We start from the raw sequence: 21,561 nt of genomic DNA, 5'->3' as shown, positions 1-21,561 counted from the left end.
ACGGAGGACAGAAGCCCTCCGTCCTCCTCTATCCTCACCTTCCTGCTCCCTGCTCCTCTCACAGACTGCTCTGTCTCCTCCGGCTGCAGCTGTCGCTGTTCAACGGTTTTAGGTGGATTTTCTTCCAAAGAAGAAACTTTTTTAATGATATAATAAATATATAATATTTTATAAATGATACTGAGATTTGGTAATGATTTATTTCAACAAGTTACTCTTTCTTAAAAAAAAATGGATCTTCCTCTAGCCTCCCAAAAATAGAGGAGGACCAACCTCCTCTGCCTCTATGGACGAGCCTCCTCTGGTACAGACATTCACGACAAAGATATGAAACCGACAACACGCACTTTTGGACGATTTATAGACAGTTGCGTTTTTTCGGACAGGCATCGTCACAGTCACCTACACTGTCACTGCTTGCTTTGTAGCGCTCGTCTAACAGTGGTCTGCAGGTCGCAGACGTCGGCATCTCCGTGTGGAATAGTAGAGTTCATGCCACGTCAAAACGAATACACATATACATGACTTGGATCAATGAGCAGGGCGATCGGTATGTTTTTCCTGGTTAGCGGACATGGCCGAGGACCCCTCTCCAGACGGGATTCTCAAACCACACCTCCAGCACATCTGGGACCCTCGCCAGTTAAAATGAACGCCAGTTAAACTGTCACACCGGTCTGTTCCAGGCCGAACCGGCCGGTTGTCGGAACGTTTTTTTACCCCATAAAACGGCCGCAGGTGGCACAGAGTGGAACGCCAGACTGGGTCAATCTAATATTTTGCATATTAAGGGGGGATACGAGTGGCCCCTCCCAACTTGAGCTGATCCTTGTTTCTATTGAAATGTGATTTGCTCAGCCGCTCAGTCAGTCATTAAACCGTTATTGTTCTTTTATTAAACAGGAACATAAGAAAGAGGAGCGGGATAAATTCAAGTTAGCAAACATGTTAAAAAGAAATAAGCCGTAAAAGAGATGGGTGGAGCAGAAAAATTAAGGGCAAGAAAGAAAAAACGGTTAATACAACAGGATGCAGCCTAATGCTCCATATTAACAGAGCTTTTAGTGGTGGAGGGGTGAAGGTCAGCGCGGCTACAGTCCGCCAGGCCAGGGAAGAAACGGGATCCAGCAGCAGACCCAATGCCGGTATGTCGGGCTGCCCTGGGTCGGGTTGTATCTATCTAATCTATGCTCCCGTTGCATAGATTGCAGATGGCTTGTGTTTTATCTGTCCCATTTACTCCGAAGAAGTTCCACAGCACCGACATGTTTGTTTGCTAGTGATGATGTTGCTAGCTAATGATTCAAGATTCAAAAAACTTTATTGTCCGTCACATAGTGACAGGGCTCAAAACATAAACGCCACAAAAACATAAAACACACATTTAAGCCAATGAGACGTGTTTGTTTTGCTTTTAACAAACAAACAAAGCAAAACAACAAGTCTCATTGGTTGAAATGTGTTTTCTGTTGAACACCTGTTACACCTGCATAAATCATTAATCTGCTTTATCAATTAAAAATAAAATCCATGCTGGCTGACCAGAAAAACGCACAAATGTCCTTATTGCAGAAGAAAACATATTTCAGGAGGGAGTCTGTGTTCAAAGTTAAATAGATAATATTTGAATATATAGGCTATACATACTGTTTTTCTGTTGTTTCTACATAAATATATAGCAATTTTTACCAGCTCAAGAAAAATACATTAACGTGAGTAATTTATTTACAGTTTGTGTGTGTGTGTGTGTGTGTGTGTGTGTGTGTGTGGCACTTGTGTTATGTTGATTTTATATTGTATTTGTGTTCTAACACTGTGAATTATTTGCAAAAGTGCCATAACGTGTATCTTTGTTGCTGTTATTGTTATTATTAGCTGACAAGGCCAGTGTCAGTCATGGAGTTGATGCAGAGCGACAGGATAATGCCGGTCATAGGAGTGAGGAGGAGGAAGAGACAGATGAGGAGGGACAGGAGAGGGAGGAGGAGGAGATGGAAGAGGAGGAGGAGGAAAGTGGAGCAGGAACCACCAAAAAAACAGTGCCAGGTACAAGTGCAGTGTGCAGGACTGGGTTGGCAATAGGTCTTTGCATGGAATTATATTAAGATGTCATATGTTGATGTTCCAGTTCCAGTCACACAGAGACAATAAGTCCATCCTCTCCTGCAGTTATTATAGTGCAAATAAAGTATTCATGTTAAAATTACAGTTCCACTTGCGCCCGTCATGCAATCGGATAAAAGGCCTCTCCAAACCAAGCTCCCGGTGCTTGAGCCCCTGTCCTTTTTGCCTCGTATTATAAAGTGCCCTTTTTGTGTGTTTTTTAATGAATACATAAATTCCTGTTGTGCAAAGGGATGTCAAAAAACGGCGGTATAAAAATGCCATTGTTATCTACCGTACGTATTTCCTCCTAATATGGTGTGTGTGTGTGTGTGTGTGTGTGTGTTCTCTGTCCGCTGCTCCGCTCTGTCCCTCTCTATTAACGGTCGCTACTTTCAAATTAAAAGCCCCCCGCTAAGAACCTAGTTCTAAACACCAATGAGGTGCAATGTAAAGCTCTTATTTTGAAGACAAAGAGAGAGAGAGAGTGAAGCCGCTACCTCATCGAGAACTGCACCACGCACGTAGATGAGACATGACAGTGGAGCGATGTGAACCTTTGTGAGTTATAAATTCATTAACATAACTTTCTTGTGGAGGCTAACAAGTCGCCTTCCACTTATTCAACGTGCTTAAATATGAGTCATATTTCAGAAGAGTCCATTTGTCCTTGTTAAGCTAACTGCTTGTTAATGAGAGATAATAATCTAATCTGACAGCTGTCTGTGTGGCTGTTTATCTGCCACAAATCTTAAACTTCTTCCAGAAGTAAACATGTAAACATCGTTGTTCTACTAACAGTCACAGTAGCAGTCACAGTAGTCATTTCTTGGTTTTGTCACATTTTTAGATGTGTAGCTTGTATTTCTAGTTTGCAATAAATAAATTGCTTTGTTTACTAATTTTAAATTAATCTACATATTGTGTTATTGAGGCCTGAAAATAAATTTGGCGCGCGCTATGATCTATAATCATGTGCACGTCCCTGTGTGTATATATATATGTATCACTATGGCTCGTGGAGATTTTTTTCTTCAATCGCCATTGCATAGCGGACCGAAGCGGAGCTAACTAGTTAGCCGATTTCCAGCTGACTTCACCATACTCGTAGGCAACTGTAAATACTATCAAAACATGGCAACACTTATCGCTGGCTCGGGTGCAGTTGCTGGGTCTGGTATGGTTGAGACTGATCTTTTTACGAGGATGCAAAGCCAGCTTTGTACTGACCCTCGTTACTGAAGCAGTCCGATGTGAGGTGGTTAGCACACACCCACAAGCTAACACAAACCGCAGCCGGCACGTTGTCGTTAAATGAAACGCAACCACTGTCTCTTCTGTTGTTCTGTAGCTGGGACAGAACATATACTTATGTTGATTTTTACAACTAACAACAGAGCTATTTGCGTGTCTAGCTCTGAGCGACGATGTTGCGAAACACTGCTATCTTACTGGTGGACACACCGAACTTCACCTCAGGGATGGACGCCCCCCTCTCGGATATCTCCTATCACCGTGCAGAGGAGGTCGGTCTATGATAATGACTCCTTTCGTTACGTAACGACAGGAGCAGAATCTGAACAGCCTGTAGGAGCGCTGTTTTACCAGTGGGTGGGCTGCAGAGACCATGCAGGAATCATTTGCTTTCCTCATTCTGGGAATTGGTAGGCTCAGGGAGGACCAGCTCATACATGCAGAGACCAGAGAAAACGTGTTTTTCATAATATGGGACCTTTAAAGCTGGGGTCTACAATCCTGGAGAGCTAGCAAGAGAGCTAGCAAGATTTGAAAGTGGCACCTCCTCTAAGTCCCACCCCCCCTCCTGTCAGTGTTCCGTCCAAAGCCACGCCCCCACAAAGCGTGGAGTGCATGCGTGGAGGAGGGAGGGACAGAGGGGGGCGTAGGCAGAACGAGACTCTCAGGATAGAAGGACCATTTCACCCAGATTTTTTTATACCACTGACATCCTTTGTCCTGTTTTTGCGCACACACTTAAACAGCCTGTCAAATGTGCTATCTATTCCTCCACTTAAAAAATAATAATAATTCAAATGAAATCACCATGAGCCAAATGCAAGAGCGCATCTATCTGGAGCTGCTATTGGTTTACTTTCAAGGGTAGCCATAAATAAGACAAGAGAAGAAGACGTGTTCGGTGTCTGTAGACCGTATTGTTATCAACTTAACCAGCTAAGTTCATTGGGATGCTAAAAAGCTTGAACTGTTTCTGACACTTCAGGAAGGCAAATAAAAGAATTTTAGTTGCCTATAGCCAGTAATCCAATTACGCTGCTACCTCAGGTTTGGGACTGTTCATAGGCTATTTTATCTGAGCCCTTGGAATAAATTAAGTAAAAACCAAATTAAAACCAAAGAAAACACTAAAATGTTTTTTTAGCATGGTGTAGTATGCTATGGTGAAGTTATGAGTGGACCAGATGCCACGCAGAATGGTAAGGTGATGGGGATGGGAAAGCACCCCATTGTTATGTCTTGAGAGAGTTGACAGCTTATTCTAAAATGATCAGCCTTCCTCTGCTAGCCTTGTGGGCTCACCAGATAAATGGAAATGTGGTCTAGATACAGTTTATATTGATACATTTGTAGTGTTGGAAATCGATATTGATTTTTGATTATTAATACAATTATTATTATTAATACAATTATTATAGTTAATTAATGAAACGTAGGTAACTATGATTCATTCATGAACATCGGGCACCACCCTGAAAACAGGGATCAATATTCAAATGAAATACCTTTAGTCTCAAAGCCTGAAATTAGTCAAATTGCCAATATTATGAAAATATCAATAATTAGATAAGAGGGATGTGGTAAATCCGAGCCCTGACCATCTCAACCAGCTGTTATTATAATACGGGATTGTGCAAAATAATCACAGACTCAGTTACAATCAACAGTATTTATTAAATCTTTTCTCCAAGAACACAAACCACCTACTTCAATAAACAGTTGCTTTCAACAACTAGCAACATCAAAAACATAAGCAAGCCAAACATATAAATGGGTGGAGGTGTGTGTGTGTGAGAGTGTGTGTGAGAGAGAGAGAGAGAGAGAGAGAGAGAGAGAGAGAGAGAGAGAGACCTTTATAAAGACTATAAAGATGGCCGAACGTGGCTTGAGTAGTCAAGTTCGCCGGACTACAAATTAGTGGGCGTGACAGAAGAACTCTCGTTGTAGAGACTACAGGAAATGCCGGAGAGAGAGAGCGAGAGAGACTGAGAATCCGCTGCCTCATGGAGAACTCCACCATGCACATAGATGAGACGTGACAGTGGAGCGACTTGAACCTTTGCGAGTTATAAATACATTAACATAACTTCCTTGTGGGGGCTAACAAGTCGCCTTCCACTAATTCAACGTGCCTAAATATGGGTTACATTTCAGAAAAGCGCTAATTTGTGTTTGTTAAGCTAACTGCTTGTTAATGAGAGTTAAGAATAATCTAATAATCTGACAGCTCTGTCGCCTTCTTCCAGATATTGAGTTCACTGTGACTTTGCTGTTGTAAACATTGCTGTTCCTATTAACAGTCATAGCAGTGCAGCATGTATTTCTAGTTTGCCCTCCAATAAATAGCCTAATAATAAACCAGTGTTTCATTGCGTTTTAAGAATTGCAGCTGAATCGCATGTCTTCTAAATCTCAGTATTATGATAATGTGAATAAACTCATGTTGAATATAATTTGTTGACACAAAATAAATGGCAATTGCATATCACTCACAGCTACACAGCTAAGTAGTTAGCTTTCTATAATTACTTTATTCATTTTACATTAATCAATCTACATATTGTGTTATTCAGGCCTGAAAAAATGTGGTGGGCGTGCTGTGTGCACGAGCACATACTGCCCTATTCTGACTTTGAGCCCCTGCCCCTCTATAATCATGTGCACGTCCCTGAGTCCAGGATCGTAGGTCCATTAAATATGATAGTGTGCATGTGTGTGTGTTTGTTTGTGTGTGTGTATGTGTATTCTCTCTGTTTTCCATTCTATCCCCAGCTGAGGGAGGCAGACAGAAACAGAAGGAGCAGTAGGATTGCTTTTGGAGCGCCAGCCGTGAGCGATGCAGCCCCGCCTGTGCCAGGGGAGCTCAGGTTAGAGACGGTGGCGCCCTCTGAGTAAAGCGGGATGACATCAAACTGGCCACTTTCATCCTCCTCCATCTCTGTCTGTGTCAGCTCCTCCTCTTCCTCACTCTCCACCACCTGACAGGAAGGAGACAGCATCGCGGGCAGCTTAGGTATTTTTACATTTTACAGTGCTTCAAAGCATCAGCATTATTCAACAGGAAGTGTTCCCCTCAATTCTCACATGAATCTGAATTGGTGAGACTCCCGCAAAGGTCATGTTAAATAGGTGGCAATTACCAAGCAAAGTATTAGAAACATATTTAAATTTACCCTCAGATTACTACAATAATTACCACCTTTACCCCAACATGATTTAATGTAATGTAATGTACTTTATTTATACAGCCCTTTACAACAATCCTTTCGGTGTACCAAAGTGCTTTACAGCAGGTAATAAATAAAAGAATAAATGAAAACAATAAAAAACAGTGAAAGCAACAAAATACAGCAAAATCAAATGAGATAAAATAAGATAAAAAATGTCATCACGCTACTGGGTATTAAAAGCCATCCTAAATAAATAGGTTTTTAGCCTAGATTTGAAGAGGCCCAGGTCAGAAATAAGACGCATCTCAGCGGGGAGCTTAGTCCAGAGCCTGGGAGCAGCAACAGAAAAGGGTCGGTCACCCCAGTGTTTGTATTTTGACCTGGGCACGTCCAGCAATAGTTGGTTAGTTGACCTCAGAGCTCTCCCAAGATTATGGACAGTTAAAAGCTCAGATAAATACCATGTGGTGAGGCCGTTAAGAGCTTTAAAAACAAACATTAAAAGTTTAAAATCAATTCGATTAAGGACACGGAAGCCAATGAAGGGAGTTAAGAACAGGAGTGATGTGCACACATCTGTTATTGTTGGTTAAAAGACGGGCAGCAGCGTTTTGCACAAGTTGAAGGCGACTAAGAGAAGACTGGGAGACTCTAACAAAGTGCATTGCAGTAGTCTAGCCTTGAACTTATTAGAGCATGGATGGCTTTCTCAAGGTCGTGACAGCTTAAAAACATTTTAACTTTGGCCAGAAGACGTAACTGGAAAAAACTAGTCCTGAAAACATTGCTGATTTGTTTGTCAAACCTCAGATGATTGTCAAAGGTCACTCCCAGATTTCTAACAGTTGAACTGAGCTTTGAAGACAAGGTGCCAAAGCCAGCCGTCACAGCATCCCCAAACACAATACATTCAGTTTTATCATCATTTAAATGAAGAACATTTTGGGCCAACCACTGCTTAACATCAGCAATACAATCAAACAAAGAACATTGTGCACTGTTACTATTTGGCTTCACTGGCAGATAGAGTTGTAAGTCGTCTGCATAGCAGTGAAAGGAGGGGTTGTGCCTTGCTATAATTGACCCAAGTGGTAAGATGTACAATGAAAAGAGGATAGGGCAAAGAATAGATCATTGTGGGACTCCACAGGAGAGAGGAGCACTGGAAGAGGACAGGTCACCAGCCATAACGGAGAAGGTTCTACTGGACAAGTAAGATGTAAACCACTTCAATGCAGTGCTGTGGATGCCAACATAATTACTTAGACGTGACTGGAGGACTGAATGGTCCACCATGTCAAAGGCTGCTGTGAGATCAAGCAGCACTAAGACAACGGGGAACTTGGCATCCACAGACAGAGCAATATCGTTGTGCACCTTTAACAGTGCAGACTCGGTGCTGTGACGAGACCCAAACCCAGATTGGAACTTTTCAAGAACAGAGTTGTCTTCGAGAAAGGACTGTAATTGTATAAAAACAACTTTTTCTAAAACCTTAGAAAGAAAGGGCAGATTGGAAACAGGTCTAAAATTTGATAACACTGAGGGGTCAAGATTAGGCTTTTTAAGAAGGGGACTGACCACAGCATGTTTAAAAGGCAGCTGGGACAGTTCCTAATCTGAGGCAGGAGTTAATAAAAACCAGGAGACTGGGCCCCACAGTATTAAAAACCATTTTCAGCACTTTAGCAGGGACAATATCCAATGGGCAATTTGTAGGTTTCAGAGATTTCACTACGTCACCAAGAGAATAGAGGGAAACCAACTCAAACTGGTCAAACACAACAGAATGAGCTGGGGCAACAAGCAGATCCTTATTAGTATTCATAATGACACTCTTACTGGTGTCTTTTGAGACAGAATCCACTTTGACAACAAAATGATGAAGAAAATTCTCACAAGTGGCTATTGAAACATCAGTCATGGCAGAAGTGCATGGGTTAACAACAGCATTAATTGTATCAAATAACACCTTGGGAAAATGACTGCTGCTAGAAATAATATTAGAGAGGTACTGAGATTTTGCTTCACATACAGCTCTCTGATAATCAGTGAGGCAGTCCCTTAACATTTCCACATGCAGACACATGCAGTTTGTCTTTCTACCATCTGCGTTCCGCCTGCCTGCAACGATGCCTGATGACGCAGGTGGTGTCGTTTAACCAGGGGTCCGTTCTTGGTTTGGCAGATTTTTGCCTAAAAGGGGCAATGGTGTCCAGGATCCCAGCACAGGTGGAGTGGAAGGAGGAGAGAAAATGATCAGGACAGAGAGGGGAAGCCAAGCCGTTCAAGGCAAAAAACTGTGAGTCATTGAAAGCAACAGTAAATTAATAGGCCGTGGAGGGAGTGATGATACGCCGCTGACGGGACGGAGCAAGAGGTTTGCTGACTGGTTGGGGCGCTATCAGTTCAAAAACAATGGGGAGATGATCTGAGATTGCAGTCTCAGAATCTCTTTGAGGAAAACTGAGAGCCCGAATGAAATAACAAGGTCCAATGTGTGCCCAAGATGGTGCGTTGGTTTATCCACAGATTGAATTAAATTAAAAGTTGCCAACAGGCTTTTGAAGTCAGTGGCGAATTGGTCAGATGGGCAACAAACGTGAACATTAAAATCCCCACAGATCAGGAGCTTGTCATATTTTGGGAGGATGTCATCCAGAAACTCAGAACTCATGGATAAAGCCCTTATTAGATTTCGTAGGGCGATAGACAACTGCACACAACACAGGACTTGCGAACTCCACCACAAACAATTCCAGTTCAAAAGAGGAGTATGTACCTGTGGGAAGAAGCCGACATTTAAAACTGTCATTGAACACAGCAGCAAGTCCCCCCTCACCCCAACACTCGCGGGGAGCTGAAGAAAGAACAGCTGGGTGGGAGGAGCTCAGAGTCATTTAAGAGAAAGTCTTATTCACAACGGATCTGCGCGCAGTCCCATCTGCGGATTCTCACGGGTCGGCGGGAGGGCAGGGAAGTGGGTACCCAGCCTCCGGTACAACAGGTGTTGTGCCAGAAAACGACTGCTTGCCAAAAAACGACTGACCCCAACGGGAACGCCCATCGGGGGTGTTACTGCAGTCCACAGCATAACTGCGAGGATATGTTGTATTGAGAAGTAGGCTGTCATTCTGTCATACACTACAACTTGTCTTTAAATTAACAATCATGAGGTGAGTTTTGGTGGTATACTTTTATTGTCGTTGTTGTTTATGCTGCTGCTGCTGTTGTAAGATAAGGAAGCATGAGGCTGCCTGACAAGGTTACACGGGGCAGTCACTTTTTGGCAAAGCCTTGCCAAAAAGTGACTGTAAACCGAACATTGCCACTGATTGGCTTAAGAACTCTCACTCAACGTTAGGGAGCCAATCATCACCACTTATGCGGTTGTCTCGCTCCTCCCTCCTCCCTCACCGGAGGAAAAAAAAAATACAGCTCTGCAGCTCCGGTGGCTGAGAGCCGAGATGGATGACAACAGCTTCAGTGATCAGCTTCAGTTTGTCACGCGCCACATTTAATAGTCGGTAACGGTGACGGCATTGTAACGATGGAAATAGTAATATTGGTTAGATTACCTGTTACTGAAAAAAAGTAACGCTGTGAGTAACGCCGTTTATTCTAACGCCGTTATTCCCAACACTGGTGTTGCTTGAAATAGAATGCGTGACATCATAGCTACAGTGGAGAGCAGCTGGAAGAACTGTAGAAAAAGTTCTCTTCAGCTTGATTTGGATCCCACATCTTTTACTTCACGTAGACAACATATACATAGACATGTAGGAAATCTTGTTGGCTTTCGGCTGATGGTCTTATTTTAGATGTAGGACTTACACTTTTGGCTGTTAAAGCCCCAGAGGGACAAGCACAACAGCAACTCCCCCATGAGCTGCAATTTCTTCCTCTTCTTCAGATTTCATAATGCAGCAGGTGACATCTCACATCCCATCAGTTAATCAGTTCTTCTCTGACCTGACTGGCTTTTATGGATTTTTTTCAAGATCTCCAGAGAGAACCAGTGTGCGTGACACAGTGGTGGCACACAGACTCCAGAGAGCAAACAGAGTGAGATGGAACATCCATATCTGTGCAGTGAACACCGTTTTAGCACAAAGGTGACATCATCCAGTGTTTTAAAAGCATCAGGGGAGATTGACCCTACCACTGTGCTAGAAGGTTTGTGAGGCTACTGGAGGATGATACTCAGCTTCTTCCTGAAACTATTTCATTGCATCATGCCTAGGGTGCACATTCTCTTCAGCCAGCTCCAGAGGCGGAGCATCGACTCAGTCTTTGCCCGGGGAATCATGCAGCAGTTCACACAGTTTTTCTGACTTCAGCGTACATTATTTCAAACCGGCAATAGCAGTCCATCGAATTATGAAGCAACGACTTCCTCAGCGGAAGGTGTAGCTTGAGCATGCCCGACGGCAGCATGCACCGACAGCAGCACGCCCCTACGCGCGTGGACTGCGAGGGCCCGTTCAACGCTGCTTGCAGCTTTAATTGAGTTATGTTACACTAATGCAGAAATTCATAATCTGATTTTAAAGTGAAACTCTCGCCAAAAAGCAACCAAGGCTTTATTTGCGATTGAATACGAGTCAAACCTTCGTGTAAAAGCATAATTTCCACGAAAGACGCACTTTTAAGATTTACCATAGATTGGTTCAAAATTAACGTGCCCGAAAACCTGAGTGCTAGGGGCAGAGATACAATGGCATCAAAATCGCTATTTTTAGAACACTAAGAAGGTTTGACACAACATGAAACTTTGCTCGTAGCATCACCAGGGTCTCTACTCATGATCACGAGCATTGAGAACATTGTTTGTGTATATACAGAGTTTATGAAAAAGAAGGTTTTTGAACTACTCACGTTAGCTGCTGCATCTCCGGCGTGTGGCCGTCATGGCAGGCAAAAGTGTCACACTTTTTGTCTGCCATGACGGCGACGTGGACAGTGAAAATCAGCATAAAACAAATAAATGCACTGAAATCGTCATATCAAGCTGTAAGCAGGATTCTAGTCAGTCATACATGACACAACAACAAAAAGCAACAGAGTGCTTACTTAGAGTGGTGTGGATTTTGGGTAACACAAGAAGCCATTCTCAGAGTCAAAAATAATAGAATGCATGACTGAAGTGATGGACACAATGTTTGAAGGCAAACAAAAAGAGGAAATATTCAACTATGTATTTTAATTTATGTCAAAATGGAAATGACATTTTATTTCAGTTCAGATTCTTGTTGATTTGAATGAAAAGGACATTTTGTTTTGAAGTATTATTGCATGTGGCCTGACCGACCTCAATACACAAGACCTTTGAGTCATCGAAAAAAATCTTTGTGGCCCTTTAAGATTTGTATTTGAGTACCCCTGGTTTAGACAGTTGTTTGGTTGTAGTTGAAAGCCTCCTGCTAAGCACCAAGTAATGGGAAAATGTATGTTGTGAATAACCCAAACTGTATCCATCAGGTCTCTCACATCAGTCCTGTTGGAACGGACACATTTAAAAAAGGTCCCATATCATAAAAAACACGTTTTCTCTGCTCTCTACATCTATAAACTGGTCTTCCCTGAGCCTGCCAACTCCCTGAATGAGGAAAACAAGCGAGTCCTGCATGGTCTCTGCAGCCCACCCACTGGTAAAACGCCGCTCCTACAGGCTGTTCAGATTCTGCTCCTTTCGTTACGTAACGAAAGGAGTCATTATCATAGGCCGACCTCCTCTGCGCGGTGATAGGAGATATCAGAGAGGGGGGCGTTCATCCCCGAGGTGAAGTTCGGTGTGTCCAGCGGAGAGACAGCAGTGTTTCACAACGTTGTCGCTCAGAGCTAGACACGCAATTGCTCTGTTGGCGTATAAATCAACAGAAGTGCCTATATTCTGTCCCAGCTACAGAACAGCAGAAGAGACCGTGGTTGTGTTTCATTTTTAATGACAACATGCCGGCTGCGGTTCGTGTTAGCTTGTATGTATGTGTGTGCTAACCACCTCACGTCGGACTGCTTCAGTAACGAGTGTCAGTACAAAGCTGGCTTTGCCTCGACACTGACCCTCCTTAAAGAATCAGTCTCAACCATACTGGACCCAGCAACTGCACCCGAGCCACCGATAAGTGTCGCCGCGGTTTGATAGTATTTACAGTTGCCGACGAGTATGGTGAAGTCAGCTGGAAACTGGCTAACTAGTTAGCTCCACTTCGGTCTGCTATGCAATGGCGTTTGAAGCGAGTGTGATGTTAATAATATTACGAGGGAGCTTGGTTGTCACAGTAAAAAGTCTGGAAACATGTGCAGACTGGAGACAGAGACGATGCGAACAGTGTATAACAGTTTGGAGACTGTGTTGGAGACAAACACAGCTTTCGCTAGCTGTTAGCCATTAGCTACATGGCAGTAACTGTAACAACACATACAAACAAAATATTATTCAGCCAAACTACCCATTCTGAAACGTCCTGCTGCAGCCGCAGAGTCTGTACTTCTTCCGGAGCCTCTACTTCTGGGTCCAATTCTGGGTCAAACTGGTTCGGTTGAACGAAAAAACCTCCGCGAGCAATAGTGTTACATCCACCGTAAACATTAGCGCATGCTACCGTTAGCATAAGGGGCTTCCCCTCCTTGAGAGTGAGGTAGCAGGCAAGGCTCCCCAAGTAGGCGTTGACAGACGCAGCTCATTAGCATTTAAAGGTGCAGGCACAGAAACAGAGTGCTGTGAACAGAGCTCAGCAAGGCGACTTTTAGACAGCTGGAGTTCAGGACCATGGATGTGTTTGGGGCTGTCTTAGCTTGTAAGATTTAAATGGTTCTTTTCAGTCTTGAGCCAGTAAGAGATAGTAACCCTGCTGACTTTGGTGATCATTTGGCTTTTTCTCTTTTACCGGCATAATGTGTTTGACAATCATGTTCCTGTCAGGTTGATTCGCCATAACTTTTGTGATCCTCTGACTTTTTAACCAGCACCATCAGCAGGTCAACATTATAATTTATGCAGTAATTTAGTTCATGACCAAATATCTGCTATAAAAAACTACCGACAGTCCCATCAGTCTCACCGAGCTACTTGCATAAAGTTTTTTAATGGCAACTTGCCTATAAGAAAGTTTCCACTCTCACCAAAGCTATGCCTGAGTAGAGGCCATGATAAAGTTGCCCTGAGGTTAAACCACATTTTAGAATACACAATATTTCAGAAAACAAGACATTTCACAAAAAAAAAAAAATACTTCTGCCTCGATCTGTTGTTGTGTTAGGTGAAATGTTGTGTTTTGATCCTTGGGGCCACCATACACCACTTTGAGCATCAGCTCACACTTTGTACCTCGAGAGTTGCTGCCCCTGTATTTTCAATGTAGAAAACAGAGGCGGGTTTTCTACATTTCACAAACTCACAAAGTGTGAAGAAATGAAACACCCTTAGTCATTTTATTCTTACTAAAACAGAAAAACACATCTGAACCTTCTGAATTCCAATTTCATTCTGTACATTTACCTAAGATGAGCTTAATCACCTTGTAAACTCCTCGTAAAACACACCTCATTCAAACTGGACATTAACTAAATCAATCTCAGCTAAACAGTCTTGGTGTGCCTTTCCACGATCACTTCTGGTTAGGCCCGAGTAAGTAAGATGTGGCGACAATTTGAACTCTACACTCTCCATTCCAACACCTCACTTGCCGTTTCTACTCGTCCCTGAAGTCATAGTCGCGGTCAGAGCTGCAGTAGATCACCTCTGTACTTCATCCTCTCTCTTCAAACTGGCATCTGTCTTTGTCAGAAGCTGTGTTCAGTTCCAGTTCGGTGTCCAGGTGTGTTCCCTGGGAGGCTGCTGAGCCCGGTTCCAGCTGAGACCTGTAGCGGCGACTCTCCACATGATTAAGCCAACAGGGCTACTCATTTTCACAGCTTACTGAGCAACTAACAGCAGCTAGCTATAGCCAAAGACAGCTACAGCAGTTTGTGGTCTTACTGGATTTCTGGAGATACCTTTGACCGCTTGCTTTAAAATCTCCAATAACCCTTTTTTTTTTTAAACAAAATAAAAGGTTCTCATATATCATAGCTAGATTTAATGTGGTAGAATTAATCCACTTAACCTGTGATTGGAAAGATTTGATTGTAAACGTCTGTCAATATAAAGTCAATCTCATGTTGTCAAAATCCAAAAGGAGCGAGGGAATATCAGGTTTAGTGCTTTCAAGAATCACATGGGGAAAATGATAAAAAAAAAGATAAAAAGCTCCAGCGACGGAGATGAAACAAATGCCATAAATAAGCAACACAGTGTGTGTGACAGTGACAGGATGAGCTCAAACCAAAGATAATGGAAAAGGCCTTGGTTTAAGATTCTGAGAGGTAATGTAAAATGTGAAGACGATGCGTGTGATGAGCTGAGGTGCACTCACAATGTTGTTGTGTTCGGGCAGGTGGTTGTTGCTCAGCAGCTCGTCCTCCTGAACGAGCGGGGAGGGTCTGGGAGCAGGCGGCTTGGTGGCGTCCGCAGGCAGGGAGCCGGGACTCCCCATCCAAGTAATAGAGTTACCTGCATGGAGACACAGCCACATCACTGCCTCTGCGTGTGTGTTCGTATGTCCCTCTGGCCTGGCCCATGTGCTGCGATGCTGCAGCTTAGTGGGCGTGAACCTACATATCTATTTGGCAGCTTTATTGTTTGAGCTGTTGGCTCCCTTTTAAATGTGACTATTTTCCAAACAATCCCCAAGTATCTCAAGTGCCTTCTGGGTAAAAAAGTTTCTGAAACAGCATCAGAGTTAAGAGACATCCTTTCCTTGTAGTTTTTAGGACATTTTAATCAGAAAAAATAATGGTTGCAGAAAATTAGCTTAAGATATGTCCTTAGGAAATATCTTTAAATAAATAAGATTCTTGCATGCAGTGATGCTCGAAGGAATTCATTTGATCCCATTTTCCCAAATGTCCTTAGCAGCAGAAATGAGGGAAATGCTTTGAATAATAAAGTTCCTTATTTTGGGAATAATTCACTTACTTTTAAAGTGTGAAGTGAGAGGGAAGATTGATACAAATCTCAGGTATGTGCACCAAGTACAGACCTGGAGGACGTGGTTATCTCAGCTGAGCATGAAGACTGGAGCCTGGCTTGATCCTCAGCCTCCCACAGCTATAAAGCTTACTGATTAACGAATTGCAAATGGCATCCAGTAGAGTGCATACCTCCACCAAGGCCCAACAGCCCCGTTTAAATTCATTCATGTCTAAACATCAAACTCTATAGCCCTGTTTCACCACCTTAACTGCTGAACCAGAACTGAAGATCACCAGATCTAGGATCCCCATCAAATTGTACTCAGTCATAGCTAGCAGCCACCGAAACCATGCATTATTCCCATAGAAATTTACAAAAATGTCAGAAAGCATCCTATCTCACAATGTGAAAGAAAGAGAAGGTTTCCTGGAATCTCCCTTTATCAGCGTCCACACAAAAAGTTATTGAGGTCTATTCTGGGCTGAGACACATCCTCCATCCAAGTTTTGGGAAATCCGTTCTGTAGTTTGTGTTACCCTGCCAACAAACCAACCAAATGCTGAAAAAACAACCAGTGAAGACAAGTGAAAAGATACCATCCTTGGCCAAGGTAGTAACAGTTAATCACCCACTCAGCACCTTGTGTGGTTTGGCCAGAGGGGGCCTCCTCTGCTCTTCAAGACTGCTTTGACACAACAGACTGGGAAATGTTTAAGCAGGCAGCCACTTACAACAACCACACAGACATCGAGGAGTACACAGACACTGTGTCCTCCTACATCACCAAGTGCATCGATGATGTGACCCACACAAAAAGCATCATCACTCGGGCTAACCGGAAGCCATGGCTGACAGGAGACGTCCACAGGCTGCTGAGGGCCAGAGACAACGCCTTCAGAGCCAGGGATGAATCTGGTCTGAGAACAGCAACAGCACCTGCCTGCCTGCCTGCCTGCCTCTCTGTCTCTCTGTCCGTCTGCCGCCAGCGTAAAGAGGACACTCTCCGCTATCAACATCTGCAAGGCCACAGGTCCTGACAACATCCCTGGTCGTGTGCTGAAGGACTGCGCAGAAGAGCTTCAGGATGTCTTCACAGACATCTTTAACACTTCTGAGGCGAGCTGTTGTTCCATCACGTTTCAAGGCCGCCACCATCATACCTGTGCCAAAGAAATCTGCTCCATCCTGCTTCAACGATTACCGTCCTGTGGCACTGACACCCATCATCATGAAGTGCTTTAAACGGCTAGTCATGTCACACATCAAATCCATCCTACCCCCCACCCTAGACCCCTTCCAGTTTGCATACCGAGCCAAACCATCCACAGAGGATGCAATCTGCTCTGCCCTCCACCCAGCCCTCACCCACCTGAATAAAAAAAGACTCATGTCAGAATGATGTTCACTGACTTCAGTTCCGCTTTTTTTTTTTTTTTTTTATATTCATATGCACAATGATAAAAACAGAATCATTGTATTTCATAATACAAAGGCAAATATTTGTGTAGGAGAGGAAAAGAAGCCCAAAGGGCTTATATAAAATCCTCCCCCTCAATACAAAATCACTAAAACAGATTAACTAATAGAAAAAGAAAAGAGAAACAAAAAAGCAAAAAAAGGGAAAGAAACAAAGAAAAGACACAATAAACAAATAAACAGAGTGAAAAATATCCATAAAATTACTAATTCATTTCAGTTATACTAGACATGAGTATTATTTTGCCTGGATAGAAGATACCTCACCAGACTACTCCTAAACATTTTGTAGGATGATATAAGCTTAAGAGACCTATCTAAAGATTTCCAGAGTCGGGGGCCGTGGAATTTGATAAAAGATTTATGACTAGAGGTACGACAAAGAGGTAAATGAAAATTCTTCAGACCCCTCACTGAATAAGAGTGAATAACTGATAACAAAAAAAACTTATGAAAAGTGCCTGAAATGTCTCGTTTGTAATGAATGAATTTAGACACACTGTAAATAGACATGTTTGAAACATATTAATAGAAAAAAATGATAAAAGTTTAAATTTGCTAAATAAGGGTGCAGATAGCGCTTGATTAGTGGAATTTGAAATCATTCAAGAATCTTTTTTGAATTGAGAATAGCTGATTAAGGTATGAGGAATATGAAGCACCCCAAACAATGTTACAGTATGTCAAATATGGATAAATTAAACTGATATAATGTCATAAGACAGGACTGATTAACTAAGGAAGAGACTCTTCTGATAATGCCATAGGACTTCATAATTTTTTTGCATACATGCTCAATATGGTTTCCCCAGGACAATCTTTCATCAACTAATATACCAAGAAATGTTGCACACGAGACTTGTTTGATTTCAATGTTATTAATTTGCAGCTTTGAGTCCTGCTTAGGTAAAGTTTTATTTTTGTTTCTAAAAAGTATATAATTTGATTTGTTTACATTTAAGGAAAGCTTGTTCATTTGAAACCATCTTGAGGCGTATTCCAGCGTGGTATTGGCATTTCTGATTAGACATCCAAAGTCAGGGTGAGACATGGCAAAGTTAGTATCATCCGCAAATAAAATGGGCAGAGAAGACTCAGACATTACAGCGAAATCATTAATAAAAATCAAAAACAGAAGGGGCCCAAGAATTGACCCTTGAGGCACACCATAGTATAATTTTGCTTTCTTCGATTCATGACCATTAATACAAACATATTGTTCTCTGTTACAAAGGTAATCACTAAACCATTAGATCACAACTTCCTGAAGACCATATCGGTGGAGTTTTAACAGAAGAATATCATGGTCAACTGTGTCAAATGCTTTTGAGAGATCCAAGAATATACCAATAGCAAACATGTTTTTGTCCAGAGCTTTAGAAATGTTATCAATAAGTTGCAAAAGAGCCATATATGTTGAGTGCTTTTTGCGAAAACCATATTGGTGTTTGTACAATATGTCATTATCATTGAGGTGTGTAATAACTCTTGTGTAAACTAACTTTTCCAGGACCTTGGAAAAGCATGGCAAGATAGAAATCGGTCTATCATTCTTAAAAACACTGGGTTCGCCTTCTTTAAAAAGAGGTAAGACCTTTGCCACTTTAAGATCACTAGGGACTACCCCAGTCTATAGTGACACAGCAAAGACATGTGTTAAAGGTTTGCTAATAAAGGGAGCTACTTCCTTTAGGAGCTTAGCCTTGATTTCATCATGACCCCCTGCTGAATTATTAAGATTTACAATGATGTTGATCACTTCATTAACTGTGGGTGGTTCGAAGTTTTGCAGGACAGGGAAGACACCAGTAATATTATCTGTAAGGCAGTTATTAGATGGAGAGATTTTCTTGGCAAAAGTGCTACTGACATTTACAAAGAAATTATTAAATTCATTTGCTATGTCAGAGAGATTGGAGAATGTGGACTTGCCATCAGTAAATTGGGATGGAAATTTTGCAGGTGCCTTTTTCTTGTTTAATAATTCACTAATATTCCATGTATTAATGTAGTTAGTAGATTCTTTGAAATTATCAGAATAGTATTTCTTCTTTGCCATACGAAGTAAATAAGTGAACTTGTTTGTATATGTTTTATATGTGTCAGTTCTGTGGAGTTGGATTAGAAATAAACTGTAACCCATATGGTAAAGAAGCCCATATATGTCATTTGAATGTAGTTTCCGTGCCCCACCACTAGGTGGCGAATCAGCCCCGCATTCATTTTTATTGTCGTTGAGCACGCTCTGCTCACGCCCACACTACTACACTCACTGCCGATACACCGATCCCAGAGCAACACACCTGCTGAGTGAGCTGGCGGACCTAGGAGAGAGTCTGTGAATGTTGTGAAAGAGAGAGGAGCGGCTACGACCGTGTTAAGCCCTTTGTTCGGACTCCAACTGGTTTTTATTTCTACCGGACCAGGGATTGATCAGCGAGAATTCTGAACCTTCTGGTTCAGTGGCGAGCTAGGCGATCGACAGAACGGAGAACGGGATCCACCCCAAAGACAGACTTCTACTCACTGCACTCTGATACAGATAAGATCGTTCACCACAAAATCTACCCGGGTAGTAGAAGCACTGACAAACACCCACACACCAAACACAGAACTGAACTTTATTCTTCTGATACAGAAGAAAAAGGACAATTTATTTTGAACTTTGTTTTATTTTTTTATATTATTTATTTTTTTGGAAAGAGCTCCATTTTGTTTTTGGGGTTTTCTAATTCCATGCAAATAATACTGTTGTGGATGTAATAAATGATCACTGTTCAACTTCCACATCGAGTCCAACTTTCTGAACCTAGAGAATGTGGTTTTCTTCCTAACATTGAGGTTAAAGGTGCTACATAAACCTTTTAAATAATCTGTTTTTCTTCCGTGAGGATTTTAAGAATCCTGTAGTGAACCAGGGTTTATTAAAACCATGTCTTTTATTGATTTTGAGGCTTACAAGTGGAAAGCACTTATTAAATACGGTCTTGAACAGATGAATAAAAGATTGATAGGCTTTGTTGGCATCCTGCTGATCATAAACATCATTCCAATTTACTATTTAAAGCATTTCTCTAAAGCGTTTGATGTTATCTTCATTAAATTTACGAAAACCTGTTCTGACAGGGGGCCTTGTGTTTGAAACCATTACTTGTAGTGATATGGAATACAGGAAAGTGATCAGAAATGTCAGAATATAATATTCCTGAGTTTACTGGATAATCAGATGTATTAGTTATAATGTTATCAATAAGAGTGCCTGTTTTACAGGTCACTCTGGTTGGCTTGTCAATAAGAGGAAAAAAAATAGGATGAATATAACACATTTAGAAAATTAACAGTAGAAGAATGGTTCTCAATATTGATAAGATTGATGTTAAAATCTCCAAGCAAATAACACAGTTTACCTTCCTTATTAATAACATCAAGTGAAGCTGTGAGTGTTTCATTAAAATAATTAACTTCAGCATGAGGTGGACAATAAATACAACCAATTATGACATTTCTGCCACCAAAAACAGGGCAAGACATTCATTCCAGAAAGACAGATTCAACCTCAGTTTCATTTGAGATTAAATCCAATTCCTTTCTTACTTTAATCTGATATTTGTTATGAGCAAAAACAACTACTCCCCCAGCTCTTTCCTTCCTATTTGAAAATACTAAAGTGTACTGAGGTATTTTATAAAGCTCAACACTTTCATCAGAAAGCCATGTTTCCGTCAAGGCAATGATTGAAAATTCATGTTTTAGCGTTGACAAGAAATGCGTAAATTGATCATTATTCTTAGGAAGGCTGCGTATATTTAAGTGAGTTGTAGAGAAGACATTGGAATTTCTGGTCAAGTTGCCAGTTAACATATGAAATTCATCTTCATTATAGTAGTTACATGAATTAGACTCTCTGCTAAATCTGCTAAAGAAATTGACATCAGGGTCATGTTAATCAGTGCAGTCCATATAATTATAATTATTCGATCAGTTAAGATGGTGTTGAAATCAGCTCCAGTGCATACCTGCTGGGGTTAAACATCTCCCTGCTGTCTTGGGGTGCTGTTGCGGGGATGTATAATCAGCTTGTCGTGACGGAGAAAAGCGATGTCCCCTATGTCTCGAGCAGCTTTCAACTTAGGCATTAGGTCTTTTCTTTTCTGACGGACGGCATCTGTATAGTCCTCATTTATGTACATTTTGGAGCCTTTAAGGTATTTGGCCCTCTGAAGAATCATTAATCTGTCCTTGTACTTAACAAACTTGACTACAATCAGCCTGGGTCTGTCATTCCCTGACACAGGTTTCCCTGCACGGTGAGCCCGCTCCACCTCAATACCATAATCCCACAACAACTCATCTGCAAACTTGACAAATTGGGGCTCAGCACCTCCCTTTTCAACTGGCTGCTGGACTTCCTCGGTCAGAGGCCACAAGTAGTGTGTGACGACAACTCCTCGAGCAGCATCACACTGAGCACAGGAGCCCCCCCAAGGCTGTGTGCTTAGTCCCCTGCTCTTCACCCTGCTGACACAGAACTGCACAACAACC

General features: G+C 42.0%; 2 protein-coding genes across 4 annotated transcripts in view; one reads left to right on the top strand and one right to left on the bottom strand.

The window, feature by feature from the left end:
• Window positions 1–902: 902 nt before the first annotated feature.
• Window positions 903–21,404, top strand: LOC115568338 (gem-associated protein 2-like). The gene is made up of 3 exons (XM_030395535.1): window positions 903–1,145; window positions 1,876–2,046; window positions 21,314–21,404. The coding sequence occupies exons 1-3, from the start codon at window positions 1,040–1,042 to the stop codon at window positions 21,328–21,330; spliced, it is 294 nt and encodes a 97-aa protein (XP_030251395.1). The 5' UTR covers window positions 903–1,039; the 3' UTR covers window positions 21,331–21,404.
• The window catches only part of gfra3 (GDNF family receptor alpha 3), a 63,116-nt gene continuing 47,432 nt past the window's right edge, over window positions 5,878–21,561 (bottom strand). For 2 of the 3 annotated variants that reach the window (XM_030395531.1, XM_030395534.1), the window contains exons 7-8: window positions 14,945–15,081; window positions 5,878–6,335 (exon numbers count right to left, since the gene is read on the bottom strand). In XM_030395531.1, coding sequence (XP_030251391.1) covers window positions 6,120–6,335; window positions 14,945–15,081 — 353 coding nt within the window. In that variant the 3' untranslated portion in view covers window positions 5,878–6,119. Of the gene's footprint in view, window positions 6,336–13,942; window positions 14,391–14,944; window positions 15,082–21,561 lie in introns of those variants that run through there. The other variant, XM_030395532.1, reaches the window with a different exon arrangement.

The sequence above is a fragment of the Sparus aurata genome, chromosome 18, assembly GCF_900880675.1.
Source record: "Sparus aurata chromosome 18, fSpaAur1.1, whole genome shotgun sequence".
Classification (NCBI taxonomy): Eukaryota; Metazoa; Chordata; class Actinopteri; order Spariformes; family Sparidae; genus Sparus; species Sparus aurata.
Note: the sequence above shows the minus strand (reverse complement) of the source record. Positions and strands in the feature narration are given on the sequence as shown.

What these genes read in the sequence shown, in the direction of transcription:
- LOC115568338 (XM_030395535.1), top strand. Translation starts at nt 1,040, where the DNA reads ATGCTCCATATTAACAGAGCTTTTAGTGGTGGAGGGGTGAAGGTCAGC. An exon ending in CAGCAGCAGACCCAATGCCG is followed by an intron (nt 1,146 to 1,875) that starts GTATGTCGGGCT and finishes TGTTATTATTAG; the next exon opens with CTGACAAGGCCAGTGTCAGT.